Here is a 21,798-nt window from a genome sequence, read left to right as displayed (position 1 = left end):
GAGAAACACATATTACTTTCATTTTGACAATCCTCGAAAAAATAGTAAGATATCAAATAGTAAGGACCTCCCTCATCGCCTTGCTCAAAAAACCCGGACGAGAAACTGCTTTCTTTTTTTACTTGGCCTAACAAAAATTAGATGCAACGAGAGTCAGAAATCCAAAAATATCTTCTGCAAAGCAAGAAATGTTCATGGCATGAAATTTTCGCAAATTTATAGTGTAGACAAGAACTTTCATATGCATTTTAATTCTGTGAATCTTTTCAAATTCATTTGTGATTTTACAGTACTGTAAACAATCCTTTTGCATATAGATATTTTCCCGAATGGCAGTTTATCAAATAATTTTATAAGTTGTTAATATTTCCCACTTATCATCACATTAATTGCAACAACAACAAAAAAAGAAGAACAGAATGTTGTACAAAAAGTACAAAAGTGTGACTTTCAATGAACAAAAAAAATGTTAAAACATTGTTTGAAGTGAGATCAAAACTCTCTCTCTCTCTCAAAATAACAAACAAACAAAAAAAAATACTTGTTTTCCAAGAAATTTGAGCCAGCAGCCCAAGAGCAGTTAGTTGTTATTTGATATTGCAAGGCTAGTGTGCTGGCCTGGGACAGTGTATTTGGGGCAAATTTTGTCATCGTTTCCGCACGTTGTTATTACGTTACAATCGGCAATATACTTGTGAAGTTATAACCACCCAGAAAATTTGAACATTTCCAGCAGATGTTATGTCTTATGCTTTTTTTTTTCCAGGCAATGTTTAATTTATGTATAGTTCTTTGCTTGATGCACTAGTAAAGTCCATTCCATTTTTGTTTCACGTTTTCTTTTTTTTTCCTTCTCCAGATGGTGCTGAAGATGACCAAAGAGGAGTTCTACACACTCCCAGCATGGAAACAAAAGAACCTCAAGAAAACTAATGGACTCTTCTAAAGAGAAAAAGAAACTCTAACCAGTCACAGAACAGACTGTTAGAGAAAAAAACAAACAAACAAATAAGCAAAAAATGTTCTGTGTTCATCTGCAATCTTGGGATTGTTTGAAAGATGGAGAGGAGGTCAGGTATACCGCTAATCTCTGGTGGATGGACAGGCAGATGTGATGAAAAGAAAGAAAAGAAGTGTCATTGGTGACGTTATTGAAAGGCTGAAATCGAGAAGAACAAAGTGACTTGCTGTTCCCTGGCCTGAGGGTTGACCCGAAGCGAAAGAGACTGAAGTTAAAGGCTAATGGCATTATTGGAGAATTATGATAATAATATTATTTTTAAGAGCGTATTGCTACGTTACCTGAATGCTATCATTGCTCATGAGCTGGTTCTCGAAAGGTACTGTCGTCTGTATTCAGTAGTTGGATCAGGTGCAGGTGATGAGATCCACGTTTTGCCCTTTGACATACACTCACATGCATTCATTATTGACATATCTGTAGCGTATTCTTAAGACGTAATACATTATGTTAAAGACATGCCAAGCATTATTACCTTATGCTATACACTTGTGGGAATCTCAGATACACTATCAGTGATTTTGCCTTAATTGTAGGATCGTCAAATTATTTGATGGTTGTGTATGCAGTCCTCAGGTAATGCACATGTAGCAAGCTTGGTGGTTTTGTTCCTTTGCCAACATCTGAGTTTGTTCAGTGGATGCCTTTAACCAGCCATCCTTTGAGGAAGCATATGAAATGTTTGTGCTACACGTAGTATGAGTCTACGGCTCAACTCACGGCTGTGACCGATTTTGTCTTCCGTTACACTGTCAGTGAAACTGAAATACTTCCATTTGCTCTTCTTTCTTTAAAGTCTTTTGTTAACAGCACGCACGCATTCTCTTATCAACTGCCTCGAGCAATAATGTATATGTATAACTTCAGCACCAAACAAAGATTATCATTTTTGGCATGTGTGCCAGCTCTGATTTCACCTTGGTTCGAGGGCAATGAATCTTGAAAGTTTGAATTGATTTCAGGTGTACGACATTGACAGAGATATAATTATATTCCGCACTCTTCATCACACTTTTTATGAAAGCTATATTTAAATACATCACAGAGGGTTTTTTTTTTTTTTCTTAATGTATTCTACCATGAACAGACAATATTTGGGTACAGTAAACGCACATTTATACACTTTAGCATCTTTCAGAAGTAACAAGTTATTGTTTTCATCATGATAAGAAGAGAGTGGCATTCTATCAACACTTTGATGCATTGAAATGAGTTATATTTGTTCTATCATCTGAATGTCTGCAAGTCACATTGGGTTAGCAAGGAGCAGAATGCAAACATGAACTATGACTATTGCCAGCCACTATGGGAAAATGATCAAGACAGCAAAATTATATGTAAACAGATGCAATATAGTTTTAGAAGGGATTAGAATGAAATGCATATGTACTGATCACTACCAAAGTCAACAACATGAATTTCATCTTCAAAGTTGTCTTGTGTTCATATTACTGTTTAAGTTTCTTCGACCATTATTTTTGCTGCACTCTGTGGGTACATGGGAAAATTCTAAACTGATGTTTACTGCCACAACACAGGTCCCTCCAGATTTGTAAAGTTTATTACCACTGGCAATTGAATTCTGCAATGAATTGTGTATGGCAATGGTGATGAGGAGGTGTGTGATGTGTTAAGCTGCTGCACGGATACCTAGTATGATGCTATCCACCATGAATCATCATGGAAGAGATGAATGGGCACATTATGTGCACCATCTTCACTGCTGAAGGACTCTCGGAGCGATAGACACGAATGTTGAGCATATCACTTCTCTGTTGTGGTTGTATGTAATAGAATCTAACGTTAATAGAATCTAACATTCAAAAAGTGAGATGTCCAACACCTTGTGTATGTAACAGAATGACAGAGAATATGATCCAAGGACAAACAAACAAACACACACACACAAAAAAAAAAACAGAAACAGATTATATTCTAATGTATGTGAAGATGATGACACCTTTTTTCCTCCGGAGTGTGTCAATGAAGAGTGTACATAGCAGACACGCGGCTTTTTACAGCAACCATGTAATGTGATGCCATTGCTGCGAGCAGTAGTAATGAAACCACAGATATATTCTTGTGTAGATGTGACCAGAGTCATGTGCATGAGTGGTTGCTATTTTTTTTTTAAATATATATTATTCAGAGTCTTCTGGTAATTATATTTCATTGCAATGAAATGCTAAGCAATCATCCTGTTAGAAAATGAGATATGTGTACTTACATGAAAGAAGTATATATATTTAACAGTTATACCTTTATCTTGTTGATGCAGTAGGAAATGAAAGCCAGATACTGTTCAGGCTTTGGTACACACACAAAAAAGAGGATAAATGAATAGAGATAGTTTGGTGGAGGTGTTTTTATATATATACCGACTGTACAAACAACTTTTCTGTGTGTTCTGCCTGATTGAAAACAAAGGAAATGTTATATTGTTACCAAAAGTGCAATCTTGTGGGAATAGGTGCTTTTGTCATCATACAAGAACAAAAACATGAAAAAAAAGGAGTGTGAATAAAGCTGTTTTTGTTGTTTTTTAAACTAATGGTAGTCACAATCAGCAAACTCATTGTTGTGAGTTCATTTCAGTAGGAGTTTCCTGGTTTCATTTTCATTTCCCCTTTAGGTTCATAAAAATATGATGGTGTTCTTCCTGTTTGTTTTTCTTTTCTTTTCGTTTCTTTTCTTTCTTTCTTTTTCTCTCTCTCTGTAGTTACTTTGTAACACTTTCTTTAAATGATTGAACCATCTGCTCAATTTCCATAAATTATAGTATCAGATGCTGTACTTCAATATGCCTTGATACCAAAGGATACTGCTTTTGCCAATGACGCATTTTGGAAGATGAGAACCTGCCATTGCGTATTTGATAGCAGAGATCGAGACCGACAGAAACCTCAGTTGAATGGCAGTGTTCGTGTGGTATATCAACTCCCCAGTGTTTGTCTGGCAAAAGAATTTGGTGATGAGTTCCTTAATTAGTGTAGCTTCGTCTTTGGAAGTATACATCATAGCGTGTAGCAAATGAAGTGATGATTAATTGAAGCAAAGATCAATAGGACTGTTAAAGGAAGATTTTTCTCTCTTCTTTTTTTTTTGTTTTTTTTTTTTTGTGATAACAATGGCTAGTAATGATGTGTGAGCCACAAATATGTGTTTTTCCTTCCTTCGTGCTAGCTAATCTTGTGACAAATTGTTGACAAAAAGAGAACATACAGAAGAAAGTTAATTATGTGCTGTTTCAAATATATACTGGATTTTTTTTAACAATGGCAGAATTTCACACCAAAGTAGAGTTTTACAGCCTTCCAGAATTCTGATTTGGATTCAATAAACTGTGCAGTTTAAGACTGTTAATATACCACAACAGCCAAGACTAGCAAATGTGTACACTCGTTGTAGTGTACAGATTAGTGATAATAATCATTTTCTAGTGATCGAGTTTGTCACTGCCATAAATAGATAGCATTGTATTTTGAGTGAACAAAAAAACTTAAGATAACTTAAGATACACTCTTGGAATTGGACGGAGAATCATGTTGCTATTTATTGAACCGAAGTAGTCCATATTTATTTTCTGATTCAGCTATACAATATTTATTTCCAATGCCCAAATATTTATATCCCTCTGTAGAAGCTAGCGTATTAAACGCAGTGCAACAAATACTTATATTTTGTAGTGGTGAGATGAAAGCTTCATTAGCTGTTGGTTTGTGAATGACAGGCAATTTGTCTGAAGAATCTGCAACTCCATTCAATAACCTAATTTGATGATTACGTTATGATTTGGCGAAATTAAGCAATTCTTCGATATTATGCAACTCGATGAAATAATTATGTTTTATAATTAATGATTTTCTGTAATGCCTTGGTGGAGCTTGAATAACACTTGTGTATAATCATCTTGTTGCATAGTGTAACATATTCACATCTTGTATCTCGTTCTAGTTTCCTGTAGAGGAAGGTTGAAAAAAAGTGAAACGGGAATATAACTGTATTTACCAAGCAATTGTTTGTATTTTCTGGATTTTTTCTTATATTCTTTGGTCAACGACGATAGCATTTTTAGGGCTTCTTATTGTATAGCGTTGTCTTTTTTCTTCAATAAAATTCTAGAAACTGTCGTTGAGTTGTCACCGCTATGGAATCAATTTAGTCATTATTTGTGTGTTTCTTTCATCTAGGGATGACCATTATATGCATCCACCAGGGCCCCATTTCATAACAAGTTGATATGATAGCAACTCTTGCTGGAATGGTAATTGTCATAGTAACAACAAGAATCCAGCTTCCTGATTGGCTGTTGCTATGGGAAGTTGCCATTCCAGCAAGAGTTGCTATCATATCAACTTGTATGAAATGGGGCCAAGATGTAATCATGATACAGTGCTCATGTGTTTCTGTCTGTTTGTGAGTGAGTGTGTGTGTGCGTGTGTATGTGTGTGCATGAGTATATATTATGGTGAAGTTTGTTCGAATTCAATTCATGTTTTTTGGTTATTTTTTAAATGGAGGTTAACAATTATCATTTTAAAAATGTATTGTGGTTGCGTGTATTGCCCAAAATTCAAACTTTCAGCTTTCCTTTCCATGTAATATAACTGCCCATACTGAGGCCAATTGGCCAACCATTCGCCAATACACACACAAACACACAAAAGTCGGACACGTGTTTTTCACTATAATGCCAATTAAAAAAAAATATTTCAGACGACTTTTGGTGTAGAAGTCAAACAAATCATCGTAAAAAGTGTGTTTTTTTTTTCATTTAGTGAAACCAACTATGCTTTGCTCATTTACCTGTAATTACAACACAGAAAAAAAAATGAAATTATGGATAGACAGGAAAATAAACAGTAGAATCAAACCACAGTAACAAACACAACACCAACACGCGATGAGATTCTCCAGTAGAATTGATCCACACTTCAATTCAATTCATGGTTTGATTGCATGGTTTCATAGAATACATTGGTACATACAATGCATGCCTAGTTGAACAGGGGTCTCGTCATGTGAAAGTGCGATCCACATTAGGATTGAGTTTGTGTTCGATTGGAGACAAATTCAAGGAGAATTTCGCACCAGTTAAAAGTTAGTCTGAAAATAATCTGTACAACTTTATAAGCACAACAATGAAACTTTTAATAAAAATCAGACAAGAAATAAATAGGGTAGTAAAAAAAGTTTTTTTTTTTTAAAGTTTTCCAACAGTTGATAAAGCTATGCAAGAGTAATTATGGGTCACATCACACTTTAAACCAACACAATAGGGTCCTCCTATGACCTCTGCTAATTTTGTATACCCTGTAAACAGTGTCCTCAGAGAGTGGGCATATGCCATAAATCTGCGCTACGTTTCATCTGTCCCATGCGAGTACACGCATATTAAAAATCTGCCCCCAAAACAAAAGCTCCACATTCCACGGAGCTCCCTTGAACTACTGGCAATTCATGAAACAAGCAAAGCAAAAACAAAGCAAAACAAATCAAGTTGAATAAACCGAACTATACATAAGACCCTCGACAAGAATAAAAATCATATCAAGTGAAGTTCCCATAGGTATCACTCAAAATAATCATTGTCGTTTTCTGCTAGAAAGTGGTCGACAAAGTTCGGTGGGCACACTCCAGTCTATTGTACCCCGTCGATGTACTAGAGCAAAATTGTTCTTTTCTGGATCACTTTTGTCAATCAGGCACATGTTCAGGTGATTGCACGTCCCACTTTTTCACTTGGTACTATGGAGGACTAGAATTCGATGTCCGCTTTGGAGTTTTACTGTTCCTGAAGCTTCCTCTGGATTTTTACTCCATCTATTTGAGTGGATTACATGTACAAACGAGTTGCGTTGTGCCTGCTCTCTCTACTGTCACACGCATATGATTTATTGAATTCAATTCACAAGCTTCATTGGTTAAGAACTTTGCTGATGATTTCGTGAAATCGTTTTTGACAGGGGCTCGAGTTATCAGGAGAACAGTGACATAATTAAAGCATTTTCAAGTACACATCAGTACCATATGTTTCAAGCTGGTTTGTAGAGTTCACAGGAATATGGCAGCAAAACATTCCATCAAGAATAAGTTTTAGACAAATACACAGAACCAACAAGCAAACTGGACATGTTTCCTAACACGATCTTTGTAGCGTTTCCGCTACTGGTGTTCATCATTTACAATCTTTTTAAAAGGGCGCGAAAGTGGGTCAGATTCTACCGCCGCGTCAGCTACATACGCCGCCACTTCCCAGGGCCGACGCCCCACTGGTTTTGGGGAAACGCGCTGGACAAGCCCGGTCTCTTCGACCCCGGTTTAGAATGTCCAAATATCGCCGAGTGCTGGTGTTCTGGGGTCTCTGGCACCCTTGCGTCATCCTCAACCACCCGGACACTCTGCGGGAGATACTCAAGAGCACCACGACCTCCGTCAAGGTAATTTGCATCCTAATAATCCTGTGATTGTTTGTTTATTTGTTTGTGTGTGTGTTTGTTTGCTTGTTTGTTTGTTTGTTTGTTTGTTGTTTTTGTGTGTTTGTTTCTTTGTTTGTTTCTATTCTTGTATTAGCTGATGTTGTTGAGTTTGGATTTGTTTGTTTTTTTTCCCACTTGGATATTTATTATTCTACATCATTATTCATCTGAACACATAATACATCATAATACATCAAATAAAATACTTTGAAAAACAGACAATGAAAATATCGTGACTCAGACAGTCATATCGTACATATCAAGAGAACAGGTGTTTAAACAAACACCATTTTTTTCTGAAACACTTCCAACTTATGATTATTTCTCGCAATATTTATTTTTTTTTTGGGGGGGGGGGGATGGAGAGGCAATTTTATAAATGTTTGCGTTTGTGAAATCTAAAAAGAACAAACAAAAACAAAGTTATAGTTATGGCTAAAATAAGGATATGTCTTCTGTCTCCACTTCCCTCCCCCTCAAAAAAGAAAACAAATCCAAGAATAAAAAACAGAAGAGAAACAACAAAAACAACAAAAGAAAACAAATCCAAGAAACTCACTTGCCATGGACGCAATAACTTATACCAACTTGATGCCTATGTAAATGACACTGTTATGGGTTTTGTTTGTGATTCCCCTATTTCTCTCTATATTTTAGTTGAAAGTCAAGCAATCTAAATAAACTGATGTCCATTAACTTTTCAAGACGAATTTTTCAAACATCCGTCTAATTTTTGTAATGAATTTTCCCCGCCAATTGTCCTTTAATTCCAGCTTAATTATATCGGTAGTACATCGATCAATATCCATCTATTCTTTAAGTGTAAAATTTTCCTGAAATTTGGACAAAGTGATGAAAAGTTTCATGGAGTAATGCCCCTATATGTTAAGCCCTTTTAGCTCTTTTTATTTAATCATATCTCCAACGTTTTTCAATAGAGTGTCTACCTGTGCATCTTTTTTTGTTGTTGTTGTTGTTGTTGTTGTTGTTTCCAAGCTTCCAGATGTAAAAATGCACATAATACGACTAATCAAAACTTACACAAAAATCAAGTAGAGTTGTACCGTCCAAATCTAACATGAAAATGTAACTGTCGCATCGCAATAATAATCAATGACTTATACAGTTCTAATCGGATCAGATCAGATCAAATCATATCAAAATATATCAAATCAGGTACACTGTATGGAGTTTACGAAATCTTTAGAACTGGAATGGTTCAAAATATCCAGACCAGCGGAAGAGTGGACACCATGTGATAGCTATTCGATTTCAGCGGTTATACAAAGCAGGGCACACAGCAGTCTGTTTTGCAGTGCTTGAATAAATTTTGCATCTTTAGAATGCGGTTTGCCACAACAATCTTCGAGGTATCACTTTCTTGGGAAAAACGTTCTTGAAGTTTGAATGAAATTACACGCACGGCGTTGTTTGATGAAGCTGTTTCCGTCTTTGTATTTCAAAGTGTGACTGATCTAGTTCGTATTTCTCAAATTCCTCCCACTATTTCCGCCCATCTAGAGTATGTTTTGTACAGAATTTCGGCACGATGTCCAAGTTGATTGATACATGACATTCTACGTAAAAGCTGACCAACAAAATGGTGGAAATTTCGGGTGCACACTCACGAGTCATGCAGCCAAAGAGTCATACTGCCCACGAGTAAATGTGTATACCTCACGAGTCATACAGCCCACGAGCTAGACACTGAGTGAACAAATAAGGCTCACCAGCTTGACAGCAACAAAATAGATCCACGAGCTATACGTTCCACGAGCGAGACACTATAGGAAAATATTAAGGCACCCTAGCTCTACACGAGGTCAGAAAACGCCCGCGCCTTGGAAATACATCACGGGGATTACGTACCGAGCAACGACGTGGACCTTTTACGCCGAGTTTGTGGACCTTTTTTGCCTATTGTCGAGCTCCTGGTAGTGTTTAGCTGTCTGTTGGTGTCTAGCTCGTGGGCTGTATTGACTCGTCACTGGGTTGTGTGCTCATGTGTGTGTATAACTAAAGGGGTACTAGGTGTAACTCGTGAACTTTTTTTTTTGCAGTAACTAGACTCTTGGGTTTATAGCTCGTGGGATGACCCAGAAATGTCTTATTCATCCGGACAAACAGGATTTCGCAGCGTCACATAGGCGTTTTCACATCAGCCCGATGTATGTTTCGAAATAGCGCGCTATTTTGCTGACTATTTTCTGCGAAAAATATCTCGAGCTTGGATTTTATCAGGCTGATGTGAAAACGCCTTTCATTCACCATTATAGTGAACTCGATCGTAACCACATATTTTACCTACGCAAATCGGTAGAGGCGATGATTTCGTCAGTCTATAAGTCTCCACTTTTACGTTATGGTTTTGGTATTGGTTGATGAAATAATATAAACACACACACACACATACGCACACGTACACACACACGCACATTATTTAATGTTCATTCTCATATGATACTCATGTACCTGCTTCTGTGTTTTGTGATTTTTAGTCTGTAGGCTACCAGCTGTTCAGCGATTGGCTAGGTCAAGGATTAGCCTGCAGTGATGGCGCCCTTTGGAGGCGACACCGCCGTCTCATCACACCGTCATTCCACTTCAACTCCCTCAAGAGATACGTACCTATTGTAAACAAGGTCGGTTTTAAAGGCACTATTCACCATTTGCAAATGATATAAAAAACCAGCTTTAATGCTTCAAAATATCTCTAAGATGTGAGTCAGGGATAGAAACAACCTATGTAAAAATATCAATCAATATAATCAATGTTAAGTATTGTTAAATATACAAAATGTGAACGATAGTTGTAATAAAGATGTTTCTAGAAGACTACTGAGTATATTAAACTGTCTACAGTTATGGTTTATTGAGAAAAAAATAGTGATGTCTCCTTATGTTTAGGCTTAATTGCGAAATTTTATATGCTAGGGTACTTCTGATACACCTGACCTACACATAAGCATCAAATGCGATATCTCGAACGTTTTTTTTAATTGCTGCTCCCTATGGTAAACTGTACCTTTAAGTTCTAAAACCAACTGAAAAACACGGACGTACACTTTCCTTCAAACATATCCTCAATTTCGGCACGTTCCTCTGCAATTCCTAGATCCATTTTGCAACATGTGTCACGTTTGTTATTTTACTAAATTCAGTAAAAAAATCAAAATAACCTCAAGAAGATTATAATTTGTTTAACTTGGCCTTCAATGATTGATTGCCGTTATTTTATATGTACAGCACTGTTTCACTTTGTCCTTTTCTTTTGTGCATGAAGTCCATATTTTGCACAAGTTGCGCCTTGAGCATTTAATTATTAGATGAGCTTGGCGCCTTGTGAATTCCTTTCTTTATTAGTTGTTATCGTGACTAAGAACAGCAAATGAAAAAAAAAGGAAAATAATTTATATTTCTCCGGGTGAGGACTTTACTAAGGGTGTTGAAGGATACATTATAATCACGAATTTAGATACCGGTATCTCTACTCTTTGCCCTTCAAAGAGAAGTGTCACATTTTCAGCATTTTTAGAAGGAGGTTAAACAAAGTGTGTATAAGGTATGGTCTTTCTAATCGGGATGGGGGGGGGGGGTATTTTTTGCTTTGTCTGAGGAAAATGCCCATACATAGGTATTTTCTGAATTATACGTTTTGCTGGTTGTTTTGGTCGATGTGTGGTTTATGGAGTCCTTATTCGCGAGGTGTGGGTAGACGTTTGTCAATAACCACCTCTACCCTCGGAAGACGTCTGTGACATTTTGGAGGGGTGAGAAGGGGTATACGCTTATTCGTTATTGACTCCACTGTTGAGAATAGTTCTTGCTACCATGGTGATAAACGTTGATTAATGGTATTTCTTCCCCATATTGCCACAAAGCTTTTAAAATATTACCCAGATTATGTCCTCGACTGTCGTTTGGTCTTATAATCTGAATTGAATTTCTAAGTGTATAATTTTTGAAAGCAAGAGAATATTAATCAGAGAGGTGAAGGTTGAGGTGAGAATTTTCGTCAATTTTTCTCCCTCTTTAAATGAAATTTGTAAGAGCGCAACTGCAGATCTGTAATTTGACAATCATGTCGGAAAAAAGGACAGCGACACTACCACCATTCTTATTTAATATCATAAGTGTTGTCATGATAGCATGAACTTTCAGTTTCATAAAATTTTTACAACGTCGTGATTCTACAGAATGATGATTAAAATGTATGATTATGTAGGATCTAAACTGCATCTGCAAACAGTCTTACCTGATGTGGAGATGGTGAAAATGTTGACTACGATGATTCTAACCAAATATGCAATGCTCACGGTTACATATTCCAAAGATACATAGTCCCTGCGTTCACATTGCCAGGTTACGACTACCCTTCTGGGCAGACTGTCAATCATCGCTGATTCGGACACGCCCCTAGAAACACATCACGTGATGACGCAATGCTCGGCTGACGCCATTCTCCAGACTGCGTTTTCATACGAGAGCCGCTGCCAGGAGCGAGAGTCGCCGATCCTAGCAGCGACAAGAACGCTAACCGACATCGGTACTAGCAGGTACTTAAAGGAGAGGGAAGATTTACCCTCACACCATTTATCTCAATAATTGTCGTCGTCATGAGGTCCTCAATTCAATTTCTTCTCGATCTTCCGCCTTTTCTTTCCCGTCTTTTTCTTTTTATATGCTGCTATTTCACTCATCAACCCTTCCTCTCTCCTTCTCTCTGTCTTTATCCCATCAACAGTTTTTGGGGTATGTTTCTATGTCCCTCCTACCCCTACCTTCATTTTTTCTCTTAATTGTTTTCTTCAATACATTCAAGTTGGGTGTGCGATGAAAATATTTTATTTCAGGTCACAATATTTTCCTTGAGTACAATGTTGTACTGATTTTGTGTAATCATGTACACTCAAATGCATACTTGCAGTTGTATTCTTGTTAGAAATAAAATTTATATATGAAGTGAAAAATTCAAATACAAGAAAAACAGGTCGCGGTTGACGTTTCCAGATTTTCAGCATAATCATCACTTTACACCTACTCGCATCAGGGTATTCTTTTCTCAAGTTTAAAGTTTGAAGAGCATGTTCAATATCAAACAGAAGAACATAAATCTGTAATCAATTATTTAAAATCAACATGGCATTCAGTTTAATAAACGCCGAGAACAGATGCTTCCTGACATTTCATTTTTTATTTCCGTTGCTATGCCATTATCCCCAAACCTTCCTTACATGCTTTCTTTCTTTTCACTTTGGTCCATCCTTCCATGTTTCACGTTCTTCATTCATCTTAATCACTGCTTGAAACACTAGAAGAATTCTCCATACTTCCATGCCTCACATTATATGCCTCATATATATATATATATATATATATATATATATATATATATATATATATATATATATTGTCTACGTGACCCCCTCCCAAACCCTCACAAACTTAGAGAGATACAAGAAAAGAAGAAACACAAAAGAATTCTGATTTCGCTGCGAAATGGAATATGATATTTTAAGTAACGTGCATTCCCGCACACTTTCGACTAACCGCGTCGAGGCCACAGGTCTAAACGTAAAATCAGGTCTAATGCGTCGTCTGTTATGCATTAACATGGCGAGAAAATGCGATTACAGCTCATACAATTATCATATTTTATCACGCAAACCGATCTGAAGAATAGCGAGCCATATAGATGTAATATTTAAATCCGATAATGGTAAGAGACTCCATACCCTTTTCCTTTTTTTCAATCTACGTTATTAAAGAAGCGAAATTGACGTACAATAAACATGATAAAATGCAAAACTCTGAAAAGTTGATGATATGAATATTGGACACTATCCGCACTTTGCTCCGCAACCCAAGTAATCGTGATAATAGAAATGAAAGGCCGTGAAGACAAGGAGGAGAGATAGAATACGGGAGAGACTTTTTGAGGAGGTAATGGATGCTGGTGGTACGGAAGCCATGCCGGGAAATAGAGACAATTTAAGAACGATAGTGTGCGAGTGAGGTGAAACATACCAATATCATGGCCTTAGCCACTTAAGGTCCAGTGCTCGAGCGTGAGGAGAGAGTGGGTAAGAGAAGGAGAGAGAGACTAGTGGGGAGAGACAGAGAGGGAAATGGGTCAAACAGTTTTTCACCAAATTGGAATAGGCTTATCAATCTTCGTGAAAATAGCAGAAAACGGCCTTTCGAGCGTCATGCCACACTTAGAGGCAATGATACCAGATTGGAATAAGATTCCTCGCTATTTAATGTAACGAATATATTGAGAAAGGCAGAGAAAAAAAAAAACAATTTCCATTTTGAGAACCAGTAAACATAAACAGTAGTCCTGTATTACTGACAGTGTTCTCATAAGACGTCTTAAAGGTGCAAACTAAAACATAAGAAAGGATTGCATAAATCGAAATTTAAAATGAGATTGAATTATAAAACGAAGAGATATATTTAATGTTTACAGCACGCGAATTAGAACTGGACACCACGGGTAATATGGTCAAACAATTCAAATCATATTAGCAAGCAATGTCATGGAAAATATGACTTGGATTTTCAAGAAGTTTTGCTTCTTTGAATTATACTTAAAGTATAACTTAATTCAGAAAGGATTCTAAAGACCAGCACGGATGTTTTCAGAGCCTTTACCATGTTTACATGTGATGTTGCCTTGTATCCTATCAAAAGGTCTAAGAGATGGAGAAACGGTTTGAACCAAAAGATCAAAGAATTACAGTGTGGGACTGGATAAGCGGAAAAGATATATTGACAGTACTGACGAATCATGCTTTTACTCTTTTTATCTTATTACCAGAAAACACCTTTAGAACCTTTAAAACAGATTTAAATTATTCTTATTGGAAAAAGAAAAGTAATCTACACATTCGGGTATTACTCTGTGTTTGTTTGTTGTTTGTTTGTTTTTGTCTCTATGTGTCTATTGTTGAATATGTATTTTCAATCTCTTTGGTTTTAATATCTATGCATATTTATTTGTATATAATTTAATATGACTTTTATTATAAATGCTTTTGTTATGGTGGCAGCTGCTTATAAAACTTTGTTTTTCTTGCTGTCTCCACATTCTGTTACATTTTTATTGTCAATTTGAATTTATTTATATACTTTGTCTGAATGTTTTTTATCTGTTTGAATGAAATAAACGCGAATTGAATTGAACCTGACAGGTAATGCGCAATGGCTACGGAGATTTCCGAATCTGGTATAAAATAGATTAACGAAGGATGAAAATGAGCCAAGCACGTGATATTGGATGTGCGTAATATAACTCTGTAATCCGTACTCACTCTGCAGCAATGGTATTTTCATTCAGGAGACTGCAGGTGTAATTCCTTTGTAACAAGAAAATTATTCGAATATCTTGTGAAATTCTTCTAGTAGGATATTTATGAAATATTATCAATGATTCTCTTTGTTTGCGGCATAAAAAATGAAAGCGATCGTACGTAAACATATGAACTTGCTTGTTCTTAGTGTATTTATTTCTTCATGCCATACACTAATCATCCGGTATAAGTATATTCTTTAATTGATTTATTTATTAATTCATTCATTTATATATTTATTTGTCTATCTATTCATTTATTTATTTATTTATTTATTCATCTATCTATCTATCTATTCGTTCATTCATTCGTTCATTTATTTTTTGGTCTGGTTATCTCCGCTCTGTAACAGGATGCTGAACCCAATCATGGCGTGTTATAGCATATTCCGGCTCTCTCCCGTCTACGGTACTTGGAAAGAAGCTGTACACAAAGTAAACGGTCTCGGAGAGAGGCTAATCCGAGAAAGAAGAGCAAAACTGATGGAATCGGAGGAGAAAACGGTATAGAATGGCCTTCTGTCTCTATCCAGTCGTTTTCTATCTCGTGGCGTAACACCGTTATTATGAACTGTAAACAATGGACGACAAAACGAATCAGTTATACCTACCTTCCAAAAGATATCGACGACAAAAACAACACTAACAACAACAACAACAACAACAACAACAACAACAACAACAACAACAACAACAACAAAGACAACTCAGATCTTTCTAAACCTGCTTCCCCCACCCCCCCCCCCCCCCCGTTTCCTCTCTTCTTTCCATACCTGAAAACATTTTAAAAAAAAGGAAAAAAATGGATGTTCGTGAATACATCAGAAATGTATTTCGGACAATACCAAAATAAGTACACATACATTGTTACGAACATACACAGACAATACAATACAAAGATTTAATTTTGTGTATTATTTTTATTGTTGGTCAAAGTGAGCATTGACATGGGATAAAAATTCCAGAGGTTGTCTATCAGATATTAATGGAAGTTGCGAAAACATTTTTTTTTTTCTTCGTTTATGGTAATTACTACTTCTTGAATCTGTTCTTCAGCACAGATCACACTGACAATATTACCTCTTTTCATACTGTATAAGATGTTTAATACAGTGCAATACATGCATACACATGGATCTGTGCTTACATGGGTATATCAATATGTCAGGAGGAATAGGAAACTAGTGCGTCTGTATCACCCTTGTTTTGTAAATTGATAGGGACCATAGCTTGCTCATGGATGATATTCTCGTCTCCTCAATCCTACCATTCCCTCGTCATCCCCAGGGTGTGGCCACCGACACGAGGGAGATGGATTTCCTGGACTCATTGCTCCTGGCTAGAGATGCCTTCGGCGACGGCTTGTCAGATGCGGAGATTCGAGATGAGGTATACAGATAGTGATGCTTCTCTCTCCTCCCATTCTTCCTCTTTTTCTCCATCTTTTTCTTCTCCTTCTTCCCTCTCCTCGTCTTCTTCTTTTTCTTCTTCCTCCTCTTCTTTCCTTCCTTTTCTTCTTCTTGTTCTGCTGCTTCTTAGTCCTCTTCTTTCTTCTTTCTTCTTCTTCCTCCTCCTCCTCTTCTTTTTTTTCCTTTTCTTCTTCTTCTTCTTCTTCTGCTTCTTCTTCTTCCTCCTCTTCTATCTTCTTCTTCTTCTTCTTCTTCTTCTTCTCCTTCTCTTTCCCTCCTCCTCCTCCTGTTCTTCTTCCTCCTCTCTTCTTCTTCTTCTCTCATTCCTCCTCTTCTCTTCTTCTTATTCTTCGTCGTCTTCCGCCTCTTCTTTTTCTTCTTGTTATTCTTCGTCCTCCTCTTCCTCTCCTTCTCCCTCTTCTTCTTCTTCTTCTTCTTCTTCTTCTTCTTCTTCTCTCATCTCCTCCTTCCTCCTCATCCCATTCTTCTTATCGTTCCTCATTCTCTTCCGCTTTCTCTTTTTCTGTTCTCCATACTTCTCTTTCTCTATTTCCTCCCTCTCCAAAGCCATTCCTAAACTCCTTTCTCTCCTTGTCATTTTCCTTTTATTCCACTCTTGCCTTCCTTCCCTTCTTCTCCCCCTTTCCTTTCTCCGTCTAATTTTTTTACTTTCCTTTTCTTTTTTTGCTTTCCTTTCTTGCCACATCTCCTATCATCCACATCCTCCTCATCTGCCTCCATCTCTCAGTAATCGTCCTCTCCGCCCCCCCCCCCCCCCCGCTTCCTTTTTCTGTCTTGTCATCTGTCAAACATTGGGAGGCCACGGCTGATCACTAATGTATCAAAAAATGCTCTTGGATAAAAAATAAACAAACAAACACGCGCAGAAATCAACACATCGTTATGCGCACATACACAACGTACAGTGTAATAGGCACACCCATGCAAATGTTCACTGAAACAATGCCAAAAGGTATATGAATTTCATTTTAGTGGAAATTGAATCCGGAAAAGAGAAATTGCGACATTTGAGTTGGTTGCTTTACACTTGGCTTACCCATCCAAGGTGTGATGGGCACCTGCGTGTTAAAGTGACTAACAGATACGCCTTCTTCTTTTTTCTTTTTTCTTTTTTGATCTTTTTTTTTTTATGCCACGTTACATTATCCCGTTTAAAAATCACACAAAACATTTCCCTTCCGGGGTTAGCATTTTATTCCTGATGATAAACGCTTTATGCTCTTCGTTCCCGCGAGCAGACACTGTCAAGTAAGCTCTTCATACAGTGATATGTTATAGGCTGCCAATCCATGTTCCACATGGGATTCGTGAACGATTGATGATATCTCCCCCGTTTTAAAGCACCTCTAGAGGGACGTATACCTCTGCTTCATCAATGTCTGCATCTGACAGTGTGAGATTTCACGGAAGATAGATGACAACGAAACGAACATACAGGTACATCCCCCATAGCTGCATCGCAGTAACAGAAACGGTGGCGCATTGCGTCTCAAAATCTAAGACCATTTGGGCGTTCCTGTCGATCGATTTCATATCGAGAAGGCTGACATGATTGCAAGAGGGACTTTATAGTCGACACGACCCCGCCCATAATGTATGATTATAGTAAATAGGCAGGCAACATCGCCAACACCAGCGGTCGGGGCGCGGTCCTTTTCGTAAAAATATGCCGGGGTGTATAAATGTGAGTGTATGTGAGCCCATTGAAGTGTGTATAAAAACGTCGCATAGCGCTGATCGTCTTTACACAGTTTCTGCTTCGAGACTGATATTAATTAAATGGATCCGCAGTCGAAAGAGCCGTATAGCCAGCCTTTCGGATATTTTTTCACTGTGAGTTCGTTTATAGCCCGCAGAGAGAGACACGACATGGTTGTGTAGACGATTGCTTCGGGTTAACTTACAGGTAAAAATAGTTAAATCAATCTGCAGCCCAGACGTAATTTTAAAGGGCAACATCATACCATAACCTTTTCAAGGTTAACCTTTGAAAAAAATCAATTCACCTTCTGACATGAAGGGATGATGACTTCAGCCTGCATGCTTGCGCTCAAAGTTGTAGGGCACTGACCCAACGTTTAGAAGTGCTCTCTATGACAATAATGTATTATGTGGGCCTACTTGGGTGACAATATAGTTCATCCGTGCCAAAGAAAGATATATGGACAAGGCCAGGGATATATCAAACTTCATATTTCTCCATCATAATTATTGTTTGTCATGTTTTAGTGTTCAGTTTAAGAACTTTCCAATGACTTACATGCTTCTTATACAAAATGTTTCATTTCAAACATAGCAATACCCGCACGTACAGCCGCCGTATGTTCATGGAGTTGAATACGTACTGTACATATAGTAGTATACTTCCGGTGTGTTATCACATTAATGAAGGTGCATTATTTCTTCTTTCTATCTTCTCAGTCGAAGAAAGCGTTCCCTTATGCAACCTTGATGCAAAGTACGTGGTTGCTTATTATGTCATGATATATCCTCGATCTTCCGCCGATCCCGATCCCACCCCGTTTCTCCCATCCCCTTCCACGTAATTCCACCTTATATTGTTACCCTCGCTCCTCGGCTTTTGCGTTCGTTCCCTTGACACACCGCTCAACCCGGTCATTGCCACCGACGATCCGCTCATTCTCTACGTCAATGCCATATTTGATGGGCTGGCGCTGAGTGGGTTAATCTGACGGATTGTATTCCCTTCTTTCCTCCATTAACCGCGCAGGTCAATACGTTCATCTTCGCCGGTCTGGACACCACATCCAGCGCTGTCACGTGGTTGCTGCTGGACATGGCCAAGTACCCCGAACACCAGGCGCAGGTTCAGGCTGAGGTTGATGACGTCATGGCAGGAAAGGAGTCAGAGTACATAAGTGGGTGAGCGTTCGACATATCGGAAACGTAATTTCTGCAGTCTGATGCTTTTTCGATATTTCTGCCTTTGATGTATCCCTCCAACCCATTTACGAATATAGCATATTTTTTGAATGCAAGACAGAGGTAGGTACGGTGTTATTCTATGCAACTTCGATAAAACTTGAAAATGCATTTTCATCTACTTCTGATGGCTCCAATTTACTTGCCAGCTGATTAAAGAGAGAGAGAGAGATAGATAGACAGATAGACAGACAGACATACAGAAAGTGACAGGGAGATAGAATATACAGGGGAGAGAGAAACACGTGCTTAGACACGCAATTAAATGAACATATACATATCATTACATGACGTGTGTGTCCCCTTTGTCTGCGTGTGTGCACATATTTAATATGACGCAGTTGATTTTATGTCTAACAATTTTGATTTTCGTCGAGCGGAAGAAAACAACCAAAAAAGCAAAGGAAAAAAAAGGAAAAGGAAAGAACATAAAGAAGCGATCACTTGCAGTAACAAGTAAGGCAGTGAACGATTCAGTAGCATCGCTTTTCCAAGATTTCTGACAAAACTGTTTTGACTGTCAAGGTTTTGTGCTTTCATGTGTATTTGTATTTTCCTGAAATACCTTATGCTCTCTAATCATATCAATTCACAATTCAGGGCTTGATTTGCGATGATTCAATTACATGAACGAATAACTACCGAATATTTCAAAGGATAACTTTGTTCTGGCATTCCTATAATAATTTGCAGGAATTGCGTTTTCTCTTTGTCAGTTTGATGTATACAATTTGATGTAATGCATAAACGTTTTTATCTTGTTATTGATTTGTTTAACCAAATAAGGGTGTGTAACATGGACAACACGAGGAAAAATACGTACATAATTTTAAGCTCAAAATGCCTGTCGTGTTCAAATCTAAGCCTATAATGGTAGCTACTGTTGACCATAGCTATTATGAGCTTTTTCCTGCCCTTTTTATGTATCCTATAGTCATGCCATTGAGTTCATTGTAACTGATGCTACCCACTGTCCAGGCCTATCGTAGTGATGTTGTTTCAAAGCGTTAAAAATTCATGTCCAAAACCGCTGCACTCACAGGCTCAGGAACCGATGAATTTCCCAAGAGTTTCAGATGGCCACTTATAAAACTCACCTGTGACATCTATCACTTCCCTTGTCAATAAATCATGCTGAAATTTTGAAGTTTAGGCCTCTTGCTTTCTTCTTTTTTTTTCGCCTTTAAGGGAAGACCTCCAGAAGTTCAAGTTTCTTCAAATGTGCATGCGAGAGTCGCTTCGTCTGCATGCCGTCTTCATGCCCGCGAGAACGCTGCTGGAGCCGCTCACCGTGGACGGACTGACCATCCCGCCGCGGACCAGCGTCATGCTCAACTTCTACCAGCTCCATCACAACCCGGACGTGTGGGACGACGATCACATGATCTTCCGCCCGGAGCGCTTTGCGCGCGAACGCGTGGAAGCGCGCGATCCTTTCGCGTTCGTGCCCTTCTCGGCCGGGCCGCACAACTGCATCGGGCAGCACTTTGCCATGCAGGAGATCCAGATTGTCGTCGCCAGAGTGCTCAGGCATTTCAGCGTCAGCCTCGTACGCGAGTCGCCGCCCGTTTTCAGCGTCGTGGGCAAACCGAAGGATGACGTCATTCTATCTATAAAGCGCAGGGAAAGTGCACCTGCTAGCAACTTGTAGGTTGGTGGGGTCCGCTTCAGTATAGTAAAGCTATGCAAGCAAACATGACCACAATTGTCTGTGGTGCTTGGCCGACCCTTGAAGATCATACATGCATCATACCCTTGACATGCATAATATGCTATACATTACTATATATTATATGGGTTAGTCAAATACCGGTGAGTGATTGGCTAAACACAGTCACGTGATGGAGGCACATGGGTTATGTTCGCCCATGGGCAGAACATTTTTGTAATGTTCTCCCATGGGAAAACATTTTCACGTAACAAATGGCAAACGATACCAAATGATTGAACGATCCTATTTTTTTTTCACGCAATCGATAGGATAAATTTGCCTATTCCATACAATGTGAAAAAGCAGATTTGACTAACCCATACAATATAACAGATGATGACTTTTGTTGTCGGAAACATGTACCAAACGTTCCACCCTCAGGGTTTGAAATGCTATTTTGGGACGCTATAAGTCTCTCGACTTCGTCTCGGGACTTATAACCTCCCTCAATAGCATTTCAAACCCTTCGGGTGGAACATTCGGTATGTTCCCTCCCCCGCCAGTCATCATCTATATAATGTAGATATAGCATAATTATGTTATGTTATGCTATGTCATGTTACATGATAATCATATTATAAGAATTAATGTCTATCTAGCGTACATTGTATATGTGATGACCTTATAGGTATATAGAATACATGACTTGATACCGTATATTAGGTTTGTCAGAAACTAAACATAATTATTATGCTTGTAGAGAAGACGAGTCACTATTCTAGAGATGAGAACGATTATATGCAATGGTCCGTATGGTAAGAGGAAAATGATGATGATGATGTTCCACAGCAATTGTATAGCGCCATATATCTGTTGTAGAAACATTCAAAGGCGCAGACTCCTCCAAGAGAGTTAGCAAT

The 21,798-nt window shown here is 38.1% G+C and overlaps 2 protein-coding genes across 2 annotated transcripts in view; both read left to right on the top strand.

Annotated features, from left to right (window-relative positions):
- LOC139738294 (uncharacterized) overlaps nucleotides 1-5,174 on the top strand; it is a 150,763-nt gene extending 145,589 nt beyond the window's left edge. The window contains exon 35 of the mRNA XM_071648935.1: nucleotides 860-5,174. Within this exon, the coding sequence (XP_071505036.1) occupies nucleotides 860-946 (87 nt within the window). The 3' untranslated portion in view covers nucleotides 947-5,174. The remainder of the gene's footprint in view (nucleotides 1-859) is intronic.
- Nucleotides 5,175-7,153: 1,979 nt separating this feature from the next.
- On the top strand, nucleotides 7,154-20,878 carry LOC139738299 (cytochrome P450 4F12-like). Its single transcript, XM_071648941.1, is given in 9 exon segments — nucleotides 7,154-7,346; nucleotides 7,349-7,461; nucleotides 9,999-10,142; nucleotides 11,863-12,056; nucleotides 12,245-12,252; nucleotides 13,589-13,632; nucleotides 16,166-16,243; nucleotides 19,016-19,167; nucleotides 20,416-20,878. Coding segments are annotated over 9 exon segments (1,389 nt in total).
- The last annotated feature ends 920 nt before the right edge of the window (nucleotides 20,879-21,798 follow it).

The sequence above is a fragment of the Diadema antillarum genome, unplaced genomic scaffold (genome assembly GCF_040938485.1).
Source record: "Diadema antillarum isolate AM-2024a unplaced genomic scaffold, OU_Dant_1.0 seq00000733_RagTag, whole genome shotgun sequence".
Classification (NCBI taxonomy): Eukaryota; Metazoa; Echinodermata; class Echinoidea; order Diadematoida; family Diadematidae; genus Diadema; species Diadema antillarum.
This window is presented reverse-complemented; position numbering and strand designations above follow the sequence as displayed.